Here is a 16,543-nt window from a genome sequence, read left to right on the forward strand (position 1 = left end):
ATTTGTGACAGGATTATATTTAGTGTTTCAGGGTCTCCTGAGATGTACCAATATCCCTGAAAACAGATGATATATAAATGTCACTTGTCTGTCTGATGTCAAGTATATATGACCACACACTGGCAAAAGTGCCCCTTAAATCTGTCCTTTAGATCTGTGTGGAAAATCAAAATAGGCCCAGGGAAAGGCCACTCTGTTCCTGTGCCTTTTATAACTTAGGGATACCGATACTTTTTCATGAACGTACGCACACACGCGTATGAACGTCATGGGCGCGCATGCTTCCACAGCACCGTTCGTTTCTTGTGAGCTGCAAATCTGATACCCCAGAAGCTACGCATAATGTGTAGCAAATGGGCGCAACATATTTTTCTGAATCCGGTTCCGGCGTGCCGACGACACCGATGCCTGTGCCCACAGACTGATCACAGGGCTTTTACCCGAACAGCACTGAATGGTAGCAGCTGAGAGACGGGTGCGGAGCGAGGGTCGGCAAACCCGGAGGATTTCTCACGGCTCGCCGACCAGAACAGTCTTTTGTATGTATCATCAAAAGCCGATGACAACCTCCAAACAAACATATACTGAAAACTTTCAGCTCTACGTTTGATGTGGAGGTGTTATTGAGATATTTTGACCAGGTCCAAGAACAGTCATCATGCAGGTGCAAACTGTAGGCTAACGTTGCTGAAATGACTTGCTTGACGCTGACGCGTTTTCATTGTGCCATGCCAACCCTGCATTGTCAGATGCCATTTTCCTCTGCGTTATCCCACTGTCTGGAATTCCTACATACTGGGCCTGTTGTGTAATTAGAAGTTCGTGAGGCAGCGGCAAACAAGCTGGTGCAATGAGAATCTACGCTGTCCAGGACATTGTGCGCAATTTGTGCTGAAGCTTATGGGTCCTGCGTACTCAAGCTCCCGGCTTCCACTTGGAGAGGTGTGCTGCGGGGCTACAGCGCACTGGCTGTCGGCTTCACATCTGGACCGCCTGGCTACTGTCATCTGCGGCCTGTTCGGACTGTGTACTCCCTGAACTTGTATGCCTAAGGGGGACTGATTCATCGCCTCGGATGGTGTCGTGTTAGTGAGCAGGGGGTGAATATTTGGCCGGGACTTGACGTTATTGGTGATCCACTGGAACACCGTAGTCCAGAGCTGGACTGGCTGACTACTCCAGGAAAAAACGCTTATCCAGCTATGGATTTTGCGTAGTGAAGTCACGCATTTTTAAAGGCAACGCTAGGGTGACATTGCAGTCTTCTCACCACATCGGGTATTTCGTCGTCCGACAAAAAAAGAAGAGTGAAAGTGGAGTATTGTCCGTCATACGTACCAACGCAGTGGGATTTCTACGTCTGGTCGGCGTCCCCCCCCACCCTTCCCGCGGTGACGGTTATGGGTCGGAAGCGGTGTGTCGGTGCAGATTGTTCCAAGATGGCGGCCGGGTGCTGCGGGGTGAAGAAGCAGAAACTGTCGGGATCGCCCGGGTCGGGGGGTCCCGGCGGGGTGGGGGCGGGAAGCGGGGTGGCAGGAACCGGACATTGTGGCTCGGAGTTGGGACTCGGCTCCTCCGCCACCGTTGCAGCAGCGGCGAACGTGAGCAGAGCCAACGGCCTGGGGGGACCCGGGGGTAACGTTAGCGGCGGCAGCAGCAGCGGTAGCAGCGGCACGAACGCTCTGTCCCCAGCCCCGGCCGGGTACACCTCATCCGGCCTCTCCCCGAATCTCAGCCCGGGACCTGGTTCGGGAAGTGGAGGCAGAAAAATGGTTGTCTCAGCGGAGATGTGCTGCTTCTGTTTTGACGTGCTTTATTGCCATCTGTACGGATACCAACCTCCGAGAACACCCAGGTTTACAAATGATCCCTAGTGAGTATCTTTTGTTGTTTGCTGCATGTCAAAGCTCAGGGGTGTCCTCTCAGCTAGTGTCTGCTGCGGCACACCTGGCGGGTTTGCCTCAGTGCTGTGCTCCAGTTTACGGGGCACAAACTGTCACTGCGAAGCAGCGTTTTACTTTTAATCAATTTAACGCGAAAAGCTCTCGGTCAGTGATTAATTTGGCCAAGTTGGAAGTGGGGCCTTGTCGAAGAGACTGCACTGGCCTGCAGCTACACTAGCCTAAAATTAACACAAGAGTGACTTGATTTGATGTTGTGCTGTAAAGCTGTCCATCACTCAATGATGTGCCGTATTAACTTTAGGTTTCCCGTTAGTTCTTGTCTAAAAACACTACAAATGCTGTTTAGCCGACTCGACTAGCGGGGGCTAACGTTAGCTAAGTCTGCTAGCTTCCAGCTAATACTAGCTAACCACTAGCCACCACTTAAAGATAGTACGAGCAACATACTGCACTGTGTATTTTGTCGGCTCAACGATAGCAGTTTTGTGGGCTAGGATATACAATTTAAAGGTCTAAACACAAATCTATCAGAAATGAACACGACTAGTGTTCTTAATCCTTTCGTTTATTTCAATGGGCTCTGGGTTGCCGCTTAGTTAGCTATGGGCTACATTAGCCGAGCAACAGCACTAATGAGCTTGTGTTAATTATTTTGATGGTAGATGTATTAAACGCTGCTGATATGACGCCCTGAGTCGCTCGTTTCACGACAGGATTTGTGTGGTAAAGGCGAGTGTACGGTCAGATAAAGATAAAAACTCAACTGAGTAACAGCATCAGCCAACAAAGAAAATGCGGTTCTTGCTAAGTAGCTAGCTGTCCTGAGCATTCATCCTGGTCAACCTCCACTAAAACAATGACCGTGTTAACGCATTACGACAGACACAGTCCATTTGAAGCCTCCGTCGAAGTTGATATGTGTTAAGGTCAGACCGATGGTGAATATATGTATTTATTTCCGTCGGAACCCAACTTTCTTTTTTAATCAGCCTTGTAATGTGATGGCATGAGGCTTTGCGGACGTTTTACTTATATGCTGAAGTTAAAGGGATTGTTTACCATTGAAGCCATAGCAAACTACCCAGTGTATTGACCTGAGATGGGCGAAGACATTATGGAGTGACTTATCAAACACTACCACCTTTAAACCTGTTTAAATAGTTAAAGGATTTGATCTGTTTTTAAGTGCGTCTCTCCACTGCCGTGAAAAACGAAAGTGTAAAATTAAAGTCAAAGGCAGTTTTGTACTTTACCATACACACACTTAAATACAGTGCTCTGTTCATTTTAAAATCATCTCAAAGCCACTGCAAGGCCCAAGTATTTATGTAAGCTCTTATACATACAATAAATAAATTCTCAATCTCTTCTCAAACACCACATTTACATTAAAGTTTTCTTTCCTTTTTAGATTTGAATATATACTAAAGGAGCGTTGATTCTGTTGAAATGCCATTTTTGGTATGTTGACCTTTGAAAGATAACCCAACATACTGGGACTTTCATAGTTTATCTTCAGAATCTCACACCAGCATCTCTCTCTCTCTCTCTATCTCAAAACTACCTCACCAAACTTCAAGCAAAACATTTTGCGCATTCTCATATGAGAACCCATAAAAATTCACAGTGGTGTGGTGAACACTGAATAATAGATTGACAGGTCCCCAGACAAAGTAGATACAGCTCATTGCATCTTTGGTTTTAGCTTTTTAGAACCAAATGTATGTGTCAGATAATGGAGAAGTAGAAATCCATCACTAAAAAACATTCAGTGTAGTATTTTCTTTAAGGAGTGAGTGTGTGTCTGGTTTTTTTTTTTTTTTTCATTCATTGATTCAAACATTCCTGATGCCATATACAACTGACTACACATGCACACTGTGACATTTATAAGAAGATTTTCTCAGTCCTGTCTAAATGTATTCTACCAGTGTTATGTCAGACTAGCCTGGCAAACCGGATTAGTTTTGCCATTAATAACACAAAAAATAATCAGGCCGTCTCCTTAATTTGAACCATTGCAGGGAAACATGAGTGTGTCTCAGTAGGTGTGTGAATTTACAATTGTCTTATAAGACCCTTGCTCTGTAGCCCAGTCCAAGTGTCCACACTAAGTACTAAACTTACATAAACACCAACTGACATTACCTGTATAAACAGAATAATTTCCTCCTGTGTGTCAGGACTCAAAATGCCTTATCAGGGCTTGGACAGGCATGTTAGACCAGATCCTGTCTTACCTGGGCAAAGATATTTCTGTCACCCATATAATGATTGGCTCATATTTTGCATGTAGTTTAATAACAGTTTGGTTTTCTAGTTTTTGAGTAATACAGATTTGATATACAAGTAATGTTTTGCATTTTTAGAACATTGTAAATTACTCACTAGCAAAAATTGCATGTTAATGTAGGGAAACTGTTATTCAAATTCTAAAGTCAAATCAGGAACAGTGTTACTGGTCTTTAAACTTCCAAAATTTCTTAGACAGATAAATCCCATTTGAACTGAGCCTCTGTCAGTTTTGAAGGGTGAGCACTGGGCTTGCACTGCATGAAACCAAGGTCTAAACCTAAACAGCAGTCTAATGCCCACCAATGTGAAGAGTCCCATTGGTTTGAGAAAGTCATACTTAGGGTCTGTGGTGTCCTCAACACGTCCTTCACTTGGGGGCATTGTCAGATTGAATTATGGAAACAACTGCAACATTTGATACAGACACAGTGCTTCGCAAAGTTAGCCAGCAAACAATGCAGGACCTCACGCTGTAACCATCAATTTGCCTGTTAAAAATATTTCCTTTATTTTGTGAGGTCACCGACATACTTTGTTTCAGTTGTCAATCACATTGAGACTCGGTGTGTTTTAGTGGTCTAGATTAGTGATGGGCTGACTAGCTTATATGTTTTAGGCATTAAATTTAAAAAAAAAAAAAAAAGAGTTTTGTTCAAAATGGAGGCTTAGATGCTGTGTGTCTTTATACAAAATTCAAAGAATGTGAACACATCAAATAGAATTAAACATGTACAGCATCAATTGAAAAATGTTTTTGCTTCATTTTAAATGCAAGAAGACAAGTGGACAACGTTAGCACACCAGCATTGGTGCAGGTATGTTAGCATAACCAGTCAGTAAATTTAGCTAGCTAACGTTTTAGTCAACTTGAATGGTTGTATAACTTGACAATTCCACAGTAGTTAATGGGTGGGGTATTACTAACTGAAATCCATGTAATATTAGACATTGCAAGCTACTTTAATTTTGCTATTGTAAAGCTTAACTGAAGCATAATATTAGCGTTTGATAGTATTAACTACATACATAACGTGTTGGCTTGTTAAATGTAATGTTACTTATCCATTGTGCTACCAGATTGGTGAACTCAGTCTTTTGTACATCAGCCTTTGGCCCTTGTTTGATGACAACAAGGAAACCAGCCTCTTTACTGACTTAGAAGGAGAAAAAGGTCCAGGAAAGGTAAAATGAAGACACTGGACCATTACCATCAATGATTTTCTAACAAGCTTCTGAGTAAAAGTCATCAAAATATCCTGCGTTGAGTAGAGTTTGAACTTTTAAGTTGTATTACCCTAAGCTGTTGGCACCTATTTGCTCTAGCTGTTGTGTTTTGTTCCTTTATAATTTACATTTGTTTGTATTGGTCCTGGTAATTAAATGTTCTTTACTTTTTTGTTTTTCTCACTTCTTTTTATATTGTGCAGTTTACATATATTTAATTTTCATCAGTGGAGGAAAAAATGTTTGCCAAGATTTCCTTTACTGGTACTGTAGATCAACAAAAAAAGATTACATAAAGAAGTGTCTGTGTTCCTGTCATTCTTGCTTTTGTTTCAATGCATACATTTGTTTCTGTAGAATAGAATGGGTGGGTGTTTTTGCACAACTAATGATGTGAAAGTATAAAAGTGCTGTGATGAATTTCAATGTAAATGCTTGTCTTTAAATTGTACTATTGCTGATATAAAAAAAAAAAAATAGCCTGTCGTCCCGCAGGGGTATGTGATAAATCAGATTTCAGACTTAATGTGTCATCTCTTGCTGAACATCAGCAGTTCTGTTTCATAGTAGGTCTGTTTAGCCACTGTACTGCTGTGTGGAAATATGAATCACAAAAAAATGATTTTGGTTGTAGTAAAGTGTGAAGGAAGTGATTATGTAGTCAATGTAGAGAGCTAAGTTGATTAAAATTGAATGGTATTTGTCCATCAGACATGTATTGGAGTGGAAAAAAGAAAACAGGTTGTTGGACCATATTAACACAACACTATATGGCCATTGTGTGTTTACACTTTTGGTTCCGATCCACAGCAATGTTACAGATCTGAGTAGTGTCCTCCAAAGTGCTCAAACATCACTTACACTGATCTGGGTCCTGTTAAGCACCATTTCACTGGGTTATTCATTTGGTTTATAAATCAAAGTCAGGAGAAATACTTTTTCTGGGCTGATTTTTGCACTAATGTTCTTTATCAGAATCAGTTTCACCATTTAAAAAGGTGAATAAACCCCATAACTATATGTGTTTCAAAAAAGTACTGGTTACTTAAGTGGACAAATGACCAGAGGTCATAGCACTGGTCACATAGCACTCTGCAGTCTTGAATGAAAACTGATCAATTCTGGTGTAAAAGACAGTCAGTTTTACCTAAGGTGAATAGATGTACGTCTGCTGTGCAAGTTATTAAAATTCAGCTATTTTAACATGGTGTTTTGCTCTTGTTTTTTAGCCCGCTGTTTGTCACATGGAAAATAGGCAGAGACAAGCGGTTGCGGGGTTGTATAGGTACATTTTCTGCCATGAATCTGCACTCAGGACTCAGGGAGTACACCCTTACCAGGTGAGCAACTATAAGTAGAATAGTTTTGTGTGTCAGAGCTCACAATTGAGCATCATTGTTATGAAGTCGTGACACTAATAAAATAAACAATGATCAACTTGGAATCAATAATGGAAACACTGGTAACCAGTGACTGAGCAGCAAGAGTAAGCAGCCCTCAGTACTCATAGTTGGCCTGTTCATGACTGCAATTAACTTCAGTCTCATTTTTTTCTGTTTCATTGTTGCTGCTTTCTGTTATTGTCTGCATTGTGTTGTGCTTTGATCACAGGTCCTGGGGGTTGAAAAATATTAAAATAGATCCCCTTAAGTAAACTTTTCCATAAAGGGTTTTCATTAATATCTGCTGTAGAAAAAAGAAAAGACAACAAATGTTCAGTGTTAAAGTATACGGGCAAATGGATACTGGTTATGAAGTCTGTACACATGATAGGAAGGTGCTAAAATTGTTAATGAAATGAAAATGACTTGACCACTGAAATAAATACAATGTACATTATTCTAAGTAAGTTTAAATTTAAAGAGTAGGGTAACAATGGGCACTCATACTCTGTCCAGACCAGCATTTGTCATTTGGCCAGTGGGTTTAACGTGGGTTGAACACTACCTGGCTTTGGTGGACAGTGGTTGCTGTTAATACTCTAGATTCAATATTTATGTTATTGGCATTGAAATATCATGTAGCTATTGACTCCTCCAGCAATAGAAAGAGGATATGACTGGGCAGATACAGTAGGTTGGCTGAGTACGTAAACTGGTCCTGAAGCAGCTGTAGCTTGTCTTCTCTAATCGTTCTTCACACTAGTGAGGAAATCTGCCCAAAATTACAAATCTCCCCCAACTAAAAAGATCTTAGCGTTACACTTTTAAATCATACACATAAAAACCAACTGGTCCTTGTAATGATAATTTCTTTGGGCCCTGTATGTCTGCAGTGCCCTTAAAGACAGCCGCTTCCCCCCTATGACAAGGGATGAGCTGCCTCGCCTCTTCTGCTCAGTGTCTCTTCTCACCAACTTTGAAGACGTCGGTGATTATCTTGACTGGGAGGTAAGAGACGTGGTTTGCTAAAACCATGCCTGAGATGGAGTTTCACCCAGACAAAGGGTAATATTTTTTTGTTTTGTCAGTTATGGTGTTTTAGAGCTCAAAGGCACATTTAGACGTCTCACTGCAGATGATACAATCAGCTCTTCTCCATTTCCTTAAAAGTCAGTGTTTTCTGGATGTATGTAACCATAATTCTCAAAAGAGCAGCAACAAGGGAATGATCGAGAATATTGTATATTATTGACAAAAAAAGTCTCATAGCATGACTAATGTTAATGCAATATTAGCAGTAATTAGCAGTAATTTAATGGAATTTAAATGTAGAAACCTGGCATTTGCTTGTAAAATGTAGAAGTTCTATATATTGCCTGAAAGTACAGCTGAACAGCTTTATCTTTTTATGGCTTTGACTTTGTTGGATGGAGATATTTATGGGGTTAGACAAAGTCTTTGTTTATAGTGCCTGTCTTGAATTCCAGGTGGGTGTTCACGGTATTAGGATAGAATTTTTCAATGAAAAAGGATCAAAGCGCACCGCCACCTACCTACCAGAGGTTGCAAAGGAGCAAGGTGAGATCTTTTTCTGGTCCTAACAGTTCAGCCTCAGCTGCTGTTAAAGATTTAGTGTGTCTGTGTGTATATATAGATTTGTGTAAAGAGATTTAACTACTTTTTATCAAGGTTGGGACCACATTCAAACCATAGATTCCTTACTACGAAAGGGAGGTTACAAAGCTCCCATCACAAATGACTTCAGGAAGACCATTAAGTTAACCAGGTAAGATTACACTCATTGTATTAGAGTTAAATCTGCTTATATAGAGACATATCCCTGCTGTAACCTTTGTTTGCCACACAATTTCATTTAAATCAGTGTGGACACAAGACAAAACACAGAAAAGTGAAGAGCACTACTGCATATATGAAAAGGCTTGCATAATGCCTTTTTGCAGCTCTAGAGGGAGCTGCAGAAAATCAGAAATTCATGCTTGTGGCTTTAGACTACAAGTTTGGAAAAAAAACATCTAGGTGATGGCTTCAGAAAGAAGTGAGCGTACTAGACCTGTATAGCTTGTTCCTCATCTGTGCTTAAGTAAAACAACAGCTCAAGGCTACATCAAGGTTGCACTGTGTATAATGTAGCTGCCAGGTTTTGACAATGAAGAAGAACGTGTGCGATTTAAAAAAAAAAAAAAAAAAGTTATTTCTGTTTCTACTATATTGCATTTAATCCTTAAAAAACTGAAATAATAGTGCAAAGCTGTTCTGACTGAATATCGACTCTTTTGTTGTAAATTGATTATGAAGTGTCACAATTTATACTCGGTTCAGACTAGTCATAACTCCCCTCGCAACAAATGTCTTCTCATTCCTAGGTACCGTAGCGAGAAGATGACAATGGGTTATGCAGAGTACATCGCCCACCGCCAGCATCATCACTACCAGAATGGCATTGGGCACCCTCTACCACCCTACAACCATTATTCCTGACAGCGAGCCGCATGACCAATCATTGGACCTCTCCGCGGACCTTTTCCCAGGAGAGCCTGCCCCCTCCTGGTCTAGCTATTTCTACTACTGTACCATTTTATGATGATAGTTTCCGTTGCCATGCTGGCCGTCTTCCAGACGTTGACATGGCAACGGGTGGCAACGAAGCATCATTTGATTATGGCAAGAAATCCATGTTTCCTTTTCTTTGCCTGTGGTTAAGTTTTTGCAGCATATGTATACATATATCTATAACCCCCTTCAATCATATTTTTTGAAAATGAACAAATAGTAGATTTTATTAATCTTGCATCTTTTCAGCAAAACTAATCAGGTGTTTGATTCTGTGGATGGAAGGAAGTCTCTTACAGTGGATTAGTCTTGGGCTTATATTGTTTAGGCTTTGCTACAATTTTACATTTACTGAGAAAATTCTTATTTTTCCTTCTTTATTTTAATCTCCAGACATATATATACCATGTAGCAAGGCAACTGCAGTTCCCAAAGGCTGTGTCGTCTCTATTCTGATTCCTCTCAAAAAAAAAAAGAGTGACAGTTGAGGTTGTCTGAGCTTTGTAAACTCTTGTAGTGTAGTGTAAGTGTTGGAACTATTTATTGGGATCTGTGTACTCCAAAGTATAGATAGTAGGATTGTGGTGCCCATTGACCAGACTTTGCTGGTAGTGTTTATTGTCTGAGCTCACAATCATGTGTGTGTTTCTTTGTGTGGATATAGACACTGATCTGCCAGAGTAAATCGGAAATTGGATTTTACTTAAAGATTTTGGAAAACTCCCCTTAGTGTATTTGTTGTGTTTTATGTTGGAACTTGTAAAAATTGAACTGTGTTTGATTGGCTAGAGCGTGCAGCCATGCTCTTTCTTTTTTGTTTAACCTTTTTAAAATTTATGATAATTGCGGAGGAAGCCATTTTGTCTGAGGAGGATCATTTCCACGCAGGCGATTCGTGACTTTTCTATGTAAAACGGGCTACAAGTGGGTCTGCTTCTCTTGCTTTGGAAATGGGGGGAGCAAGCATAACTACAGGTCCCTAGGAAAAGGTCTGCACATGACCAGTGCTTTCATTTAGAGTTACGGTGTCTGTTGGTTTACTGGCAGGGAGTCACTTGACAGGGACATGCTATAACTATTTAAAGCCATATTCTCTTTTTATTCCACACTTTGGAAGAGTAATCTGTTGTTTGGCTTGAAGGGTTTGCATTCAGTAAAACCTAACTGGTAACCACAACTACAGTACAGTGGGTCTTCAACCTCTGAATGCAAACTTCAACTAGCCAGCCTCAAGCAAGGCTGCCTCACTTAATACTTATTGAACCGGCTGGTTCAGTCATTCTGTGGGATGTTTTGTATATTGCTTGTGTTGTGGAAAATTGTCTTGCCTTTTTCGGATTAATGCTAACCATTGTCACTCGTGTCACAAAGTATGATGTATTAAAATTGTCATTGTGAATGAAGACACACCACTTGGCGCACTAAGAAACTGACGCGTTTGCGTTATTCAGAAGCATGTGTCATAGTGATCTGGATACTCTAAAACAGTTGGAGTAATGCATCGGTTGATTTAGTTGTTGAAACCGCACTACCACCGTTGTCCTTTGGTACTCTGCTTTTCAGTGAGCTCCTGTTGTGGCGCAGGAGATATTTTGGTTTGTGGTCTGTTTTGTCAGGCTGTTTGGCAGTAGGTTAGAGCAAACACAGTTAAACTAGTTAGAGCAGAATCTCTGCATGGGGCCAGGCGGCTCACAGTGAGGTCTACAAATAAAAAGCCAGGGTTTTGTAAGGCCTTGAGAAGCCGTTTCTCATCAAAATATTACTTGTGAGTCTCATCCACACATTGGCTTAGTTGGATTTACTTTCCAGAACGTTTAAACTGCTGAGGATCCTCATGCGATCTGCCGGGTTTGGGTTTGGTTTTTGCTGACTGGAATTTTTGAGAGGTTCTTGTTACTTGACCGTCTTTCCTTCATAACAGCCTTTACTAACTGACAGGTTATTTTAATTTATGCAAAATGTCAAGGGCTTTTGGCACTCCATCCACAGTAACCCGAAATGACCCAGATTTCAGTTGTGTTGCCTTAAATGAATGATTTAATAAACAATGGACCAGTAGATGATACTCCGAGTGTTTCTCTGGCCCATGGTCTGCTCTGTTTCCAGCTGCATCTTCACAACACTGTGTAGGGAAGGGGCTCAGATGACATTTTCATCACTTGAGTGCTGTTGCTAATACATTCTTAGTCATGAGCAGGGTCTTGTATGCCTGCGGTGCCCTGTTCCCTCACATCTTACCCAGCTGCTGGTCCTCATTTCCTTTCTTGTAAGCCCCACATAGACTTTATAACCACATTCTCTTAAAGTAATGTTGGGCACTGTGGTGGTGTTATCATGTTTAAACCATGGGAAGGCAGAAAATGCTTTTCTGAAAAGTACACTACACTTACATATGTTGCAATAGGGAACAGTCGTGTACTCATTTCCTGGTCCATTTTATACAGCACAACCTGAATTTTTCTGCTGCAAAACCAAATTGACCATGCTCTTTTACATATGTCTTTGTATTAACATGCAATGTATTTTGTTGCATGTATGTCTGAGTATGAGACCTATGGTTTTATCCATAATATGCTTGATCTATGGCTTAGACACTCTTATTAACCATTAAGAGATTTAAAAGACAAATATGGTGCTATCGGACCTCATATTGGGGTGGTCACAGCTCGTGACTGGTCATGCGGACTCATTGATCATATCATACTTAAAGATGCTACATGTAAGATTTTCTCTTTAGTACATTGCTGTGAAAGGTGTCATGGCGGCACGTTTAAATACTGAAGGATGACTACCATCAATACAAACAGTAGCCCCAAGATTCTCTGCTAGCATGAGTGATTTTTGGGATCAATTCCCTATGGGAAAAACGCATAGATATTCTTATCCATATAATGAAGGAGGAAAAGTCCCAGGAGCAACATGTCTTGGGGGCTATGGAATGTACTGTTATTGTCGTTATAACAATTTAACAGTGATATATATTTAGAGAAAATCCTACATGTTTACCTTTACTATTCTTGATATATGCAGATCTGTTCAACAGGTGTTTTTTTTTTTTCCTACCAGTGCAAGTCAACACCCCTGCAGGTTTTGAAAGGACAAGAAGTCACACATGAACCTCCTCCCTCTCGATTTCTCCCTACACTGTGGCCCAGCCTCATGGCCTAGTTTGTCAAGGTGTGATGTGTGTTCTGTAGATAGTGGCAGTAGTTGTTGCCTCTGAAGATTGGGTGCTGCTTTTTCAGAGCACACCCGCTGTTCTCCTTCTAGCTGCTGAATCGTTTGACCTCCTCTTTTCAAAGTTGTTGACTAGTGAAATGTTTCTATTGAGGCTTTCACAGCCTCCTGTTAACTGTGTCGAAAGTAAGTATCTACTGTGATGGGACACAGAGTTTATGTTTTAGGTAGAACACATAGAAACTGCACACTACCAGTCAAATGTGTGTCCATATTTGACGTTGAATTGAGTGGGAAGGCGGTAGTGTAGTTCGTCTGTACTGATTACCTGTTTAAAGCATTGATACCTCATGGGATATTATGGAACAGCATTCGTAGTTTGTTGTAGCAGATTGTGTTTTGGTTCCATACCAGGGTTAGAGTTCAGCCTCAGCATTCCTTCAGTGGTCATTCTCATATTTCGTGGAATGCTCAAGCTCATGTTACCTTCGTATGTTTGACTGAACCAAAGATGCCAGCGGCCATGCCCAAATGCTGCTCTTCAGGCCTGGCTTCCTGTCCTTCCAAAAAAACAACCCTGCAACTGACACTTTTGTCGTCGTGTCGTCTTTTTTTTTTTTTTTTTTTTTAATGCAATTATTCAACTCTCTTGACTTACTAAGCAACTAAAATTTTCAATGAATTTTCATTGAGTTTATCTCTGAAGCCGTACATGGCCTCAAGGATGGGTTAAAATGGTTGCAAATTGTTACTTGTTTTGTTTAGTATTATTATTTTATTATTATTATTATTGCTATAATTTACAAAACTGAAAATCCCATGGTGTGCCTCCTAGCTTTATGGGTTTATAAATGTTTTTTTCCCTAAAGACCAGCAGTTATACTTTGTATAAAAGATGGATTTTTCCTTATTTTTTATGCCATTAAAAATGAAAAAAGCCTGTTTTCTTTACTCTGGACCCAGTAGCTGCACTGGTATACAATCGCACTGATAGATTAATTAAAAAAAAAAAAAGAATAAATGAATCAATAATAATAATGATAATGACAAATGAAATAAGAACCACAATAAACTTGTGTCTGAAACTTTTATTAAAAAAATATTTTAAAAAAAGCAAATAAAAAAAGAAAATGACTGTTTTTGTACATCAAAAATAAATTCTTTTCAAAAGAATATTTTGGATCTAGTTTCAAAATTATTTTAGTGGTTTTCTATGTTCTGAATTTTTGAGACACTGACTTCTAAGACGTGTCACTGTACAAAATGACCTTTTTCTGTTGCAGTGGCCTGATGGGCTGGGAGGGTTGCCTGGTGTAACTCCTCATACCAACTTTTATTTCATTTCCTTTCAATTTTTGAATTTTTTTTTTTCCTCTGCTTTAGTAACTTAAAATGTTGATGGAATAATATGAACTGGGAACTTCAAATCCATCCCCTGTAGAGCTAGACCCTTCCTCTTTTCCTATTGAATTGCTGTTAGTGTGATGAGACTTGAAATGGGCATTTATTACGATAGTATGACTCCAAGAAAAAAAATAAAATAAACAAATATAAAAAACAAAAGAAAAAAGAAATCAGCAAAAAAAATTGCAAAAGAAAAGTGTGGGGAGGGTTGAATATATATAGATGGGTTATCTGAGTATGTATGCAATGGCTGTGAAGATAATGTAGTTTTAAATATTGTTATTACCTTTTAAATCATTTATTCAATAAAAAATCAAAATCAACTGAAAAGAGAATATGTGTCGTTCTATTTTCTTTAAACACACACTCTGGATAATTAAGTATACAAGTTATACTGAAGCCATACAAACAGGTCATTTATATATTAAGATACCTCTAGAAATGACTGAGAAAATATGAACTGACCCTTTAAATTAGATGCCCACACCTCATTGCCCCCAGTGATAGTGTGCATTACTGTATCAGTGCTTTTCTGCAATTAAGTGAAATGACATAAGGTGTTGTACAATTTCACGTTGTTTGGACAAGCAGTAGACCATGCAGGGCACATGCTGTGGCTTTGAGCTAAATGAGGATTTTTTTTTTTTTGGCTCCAGTATCTGATAAAGCATTGAGTTTTCTCTGCAAGATAAAGCAGCAACATGATGCTTTCACATATCTGTGGCCTAATTAAACAAGGGCATTCTTAGTTCCTGAAAAAAATGTGAGTTCTTCATGTGACTGCAACACTTTTTTATTTTGCTTTTCGTAACAACTCAAGTGCTGTTGAAGATCATGTGCTATTACTGAAAGCTTTGGAAAAACTACTAAATGGACTTGGTGAGATTGTTTAGTCTGGTATAAAAGTCATTATCACAGGTCATTTTGACCAGTGTGATTCAGTCAAAAATAATGATATTATACATGTGTACAATAGTGCAAAGCTTCTGCTGAGGGCAGAGATGATGGAAGTGGTTAAACCTGCAGTACCTCCCCATGATTCATGCTATAAAATGCAATGTGTGAATTACATTTCAAAGTGTTCATTACACCACTTTGGTCTAAACGTCTAAACAACCATTAGATGGATTGCCATGAGGCACTCAGGCTGGATTATTTTAACTTTTAGTGCTTCAGTAAGTTTTTATTTGGCTTCATTATTAAGTCATTTAAAAAAAAAAACAAAAACATTTGTCCAGTATTTACAACATTCCCAGGAACTTCAGCTAATTAGTAAATTGCTAACAAGCTAACTAAGCTTGTTAAAAAATTGTCTATGCAATTATAAAATACATTAGGAACTTCACTATTCACACTGTTAATGTGTCAGCTGTATAAAGTAGGAAATACATTGTTTTATTTAAAATTTTGGCTTAGAATTTTTTTTTTTCATCCATACTTTTGGTAACAAACCCTGTAACTGTGGCCACACTGATTTGTACCCATGTGGAGCTGCGCCTGTAATAAGGAGAAGGATCCTCCCTTGTTCTTCCTGCTAATTCCTGCACAGAAACCACTCAGCACAAAGTCAGGAGAAGTCTGGGGAGGTGCATCTAAAAATATTTCCCTGCATGTTACATGATATGTAGGGCTAAGTGCTCAGAGATAGATGAGTGGTTCAGTCCAGTCTATGTGTGTAACCCAGTCCTTGCCTAAGATCAAATCCAGCCAGCACTTTGTTTTCTCCCCTGTGTCTGCCTCCAGGCTTCCATCTGTCTGAATAAATGATACTGATGAGTAAATGCAGATTAAACTGTAAAAGCTACAACTCCAACGAGTCCATATTCAGTTCACTTCATTTCACCTAGGGATTTATATTGCCTTACACACCATTTTTGTTACAAAATGTGTCCAGTTTATCAACTACATTAACCACCATCACTAAGTGCTCTTTGTTTCCTCTAGCAGTAATTATTTCTGTGCTGGCCAAGAGACTGGCGGTTTGTCATGCTGCAGCTGGGAGAACTAACTGAACTCCAACTGGGGGAAAAGATGCTTTTCTCTTGCCTTTGCATACATTATGAAAGGGATGCCGCAATACCCAAACATTCCTATAGTCACTGAGCTGCAGGATTCTACATCTCACAACAAATACTTGAAGTGCAGAATATTTGAATATTGCTCCGCAGTCAGCTGGAGGCCTCTTTGCAGCCAATATAGTGGATTTTGATCGACCTCATCTCTTGACGGTCTATAATGAGGAGGTGCTACAGGCCTGTGAAAACTCTGCAGTTCACTTCAATCAATATTCTGCACTGAAAGCTTTTCCCTCTGTGTGGCAGAGAACAGTGAACTCGAACACACAGCACAAAAGAATGAATCAGACTGAATCTTAGAATCAGTGTGGTTTTGTGGTGGAATGGGGGGCCCCATTATTAAAGTAATAGCTCAACATTTTGGGAAGAAAGATACGAACTCTGCAGTCAGAATGAAGCTACAGACGCCAGCTGGTTCGCTTAGCATAAAGACTGTTAACACTTATTTAAGCAGCTGCTCAGCTTAGCCTTATTGATATTCATATTCATAAGAGTGATAGCAGTCTTCTAA

General features: G+C 39.8%; 1 protein-coding gene across 1 annotated transcript; it reads left to right on the plus strand.

Moving 5' to 3' along the window:
* The first annotated feature begins 308 nt into the window (after positions 1-308).
* Positions 309-13,728, plus strand: ammecr1 (AMMECR nuclear protein 1). The gene is made up of 6 exons (XM_026328059.2): positions 309-1,873; positions 6,653-6,763; positions 7,699-7,813; positions 8,293-8,383; positions 8,495-8,591; positions 9,190-13,728. The coding sequence occupies exons 1-6, from the start codon at positions 1,401-1,403 to the stop codon at positions 9,302-9,304; spliced, it is 1,002 nt and encodes a 333-aa protein (XP_026183844.1). The 5' UTR covers positions 309-1,400; the 3' UTR covers positions 9,305-13,728.
* Positions 13,729-16,543: the final 2,815 nt, after the last annotated feature.

The sequence above is a fragment of the Mastacembelus armatus genome, chromosome 14 (genome assembly GCF_900324485.2).
Source record: "Mastacembelus armatus chromosome 14, fMasArm1.2, whole genome shotgun sequence".
Lineage (NCBI taxonomy): Eukaryota > Metazoa > Chordata > Actinopteri > Synbranchiformes > Mastacembelidae > Mastacembelus > Mastacembelus armatus.

Coding starts and splice junctions, on each gene's coding strand:
- ammecr1 (XM_026328059.2), top strand. CDS start 1,401: ATGGGTCGGAAGCGGTGTGTCGGTGCAGATTGTTCCAAGATGGCGGCC. Junction 1,874..6,652: donor AGGTTTACAAATGATCCCTA/GTGAGTATCTTT, acceptor CTTGTTTTTTAG/CCCGCTGTTTGTCACATGGA. Junction 6,764..7,698: donor AGGGAGTACACCCTTACCAG/GTGAGCAACTAT, acceptor GTATGTCTGCAG/TGCCCTTAAAGACAGCCGCT.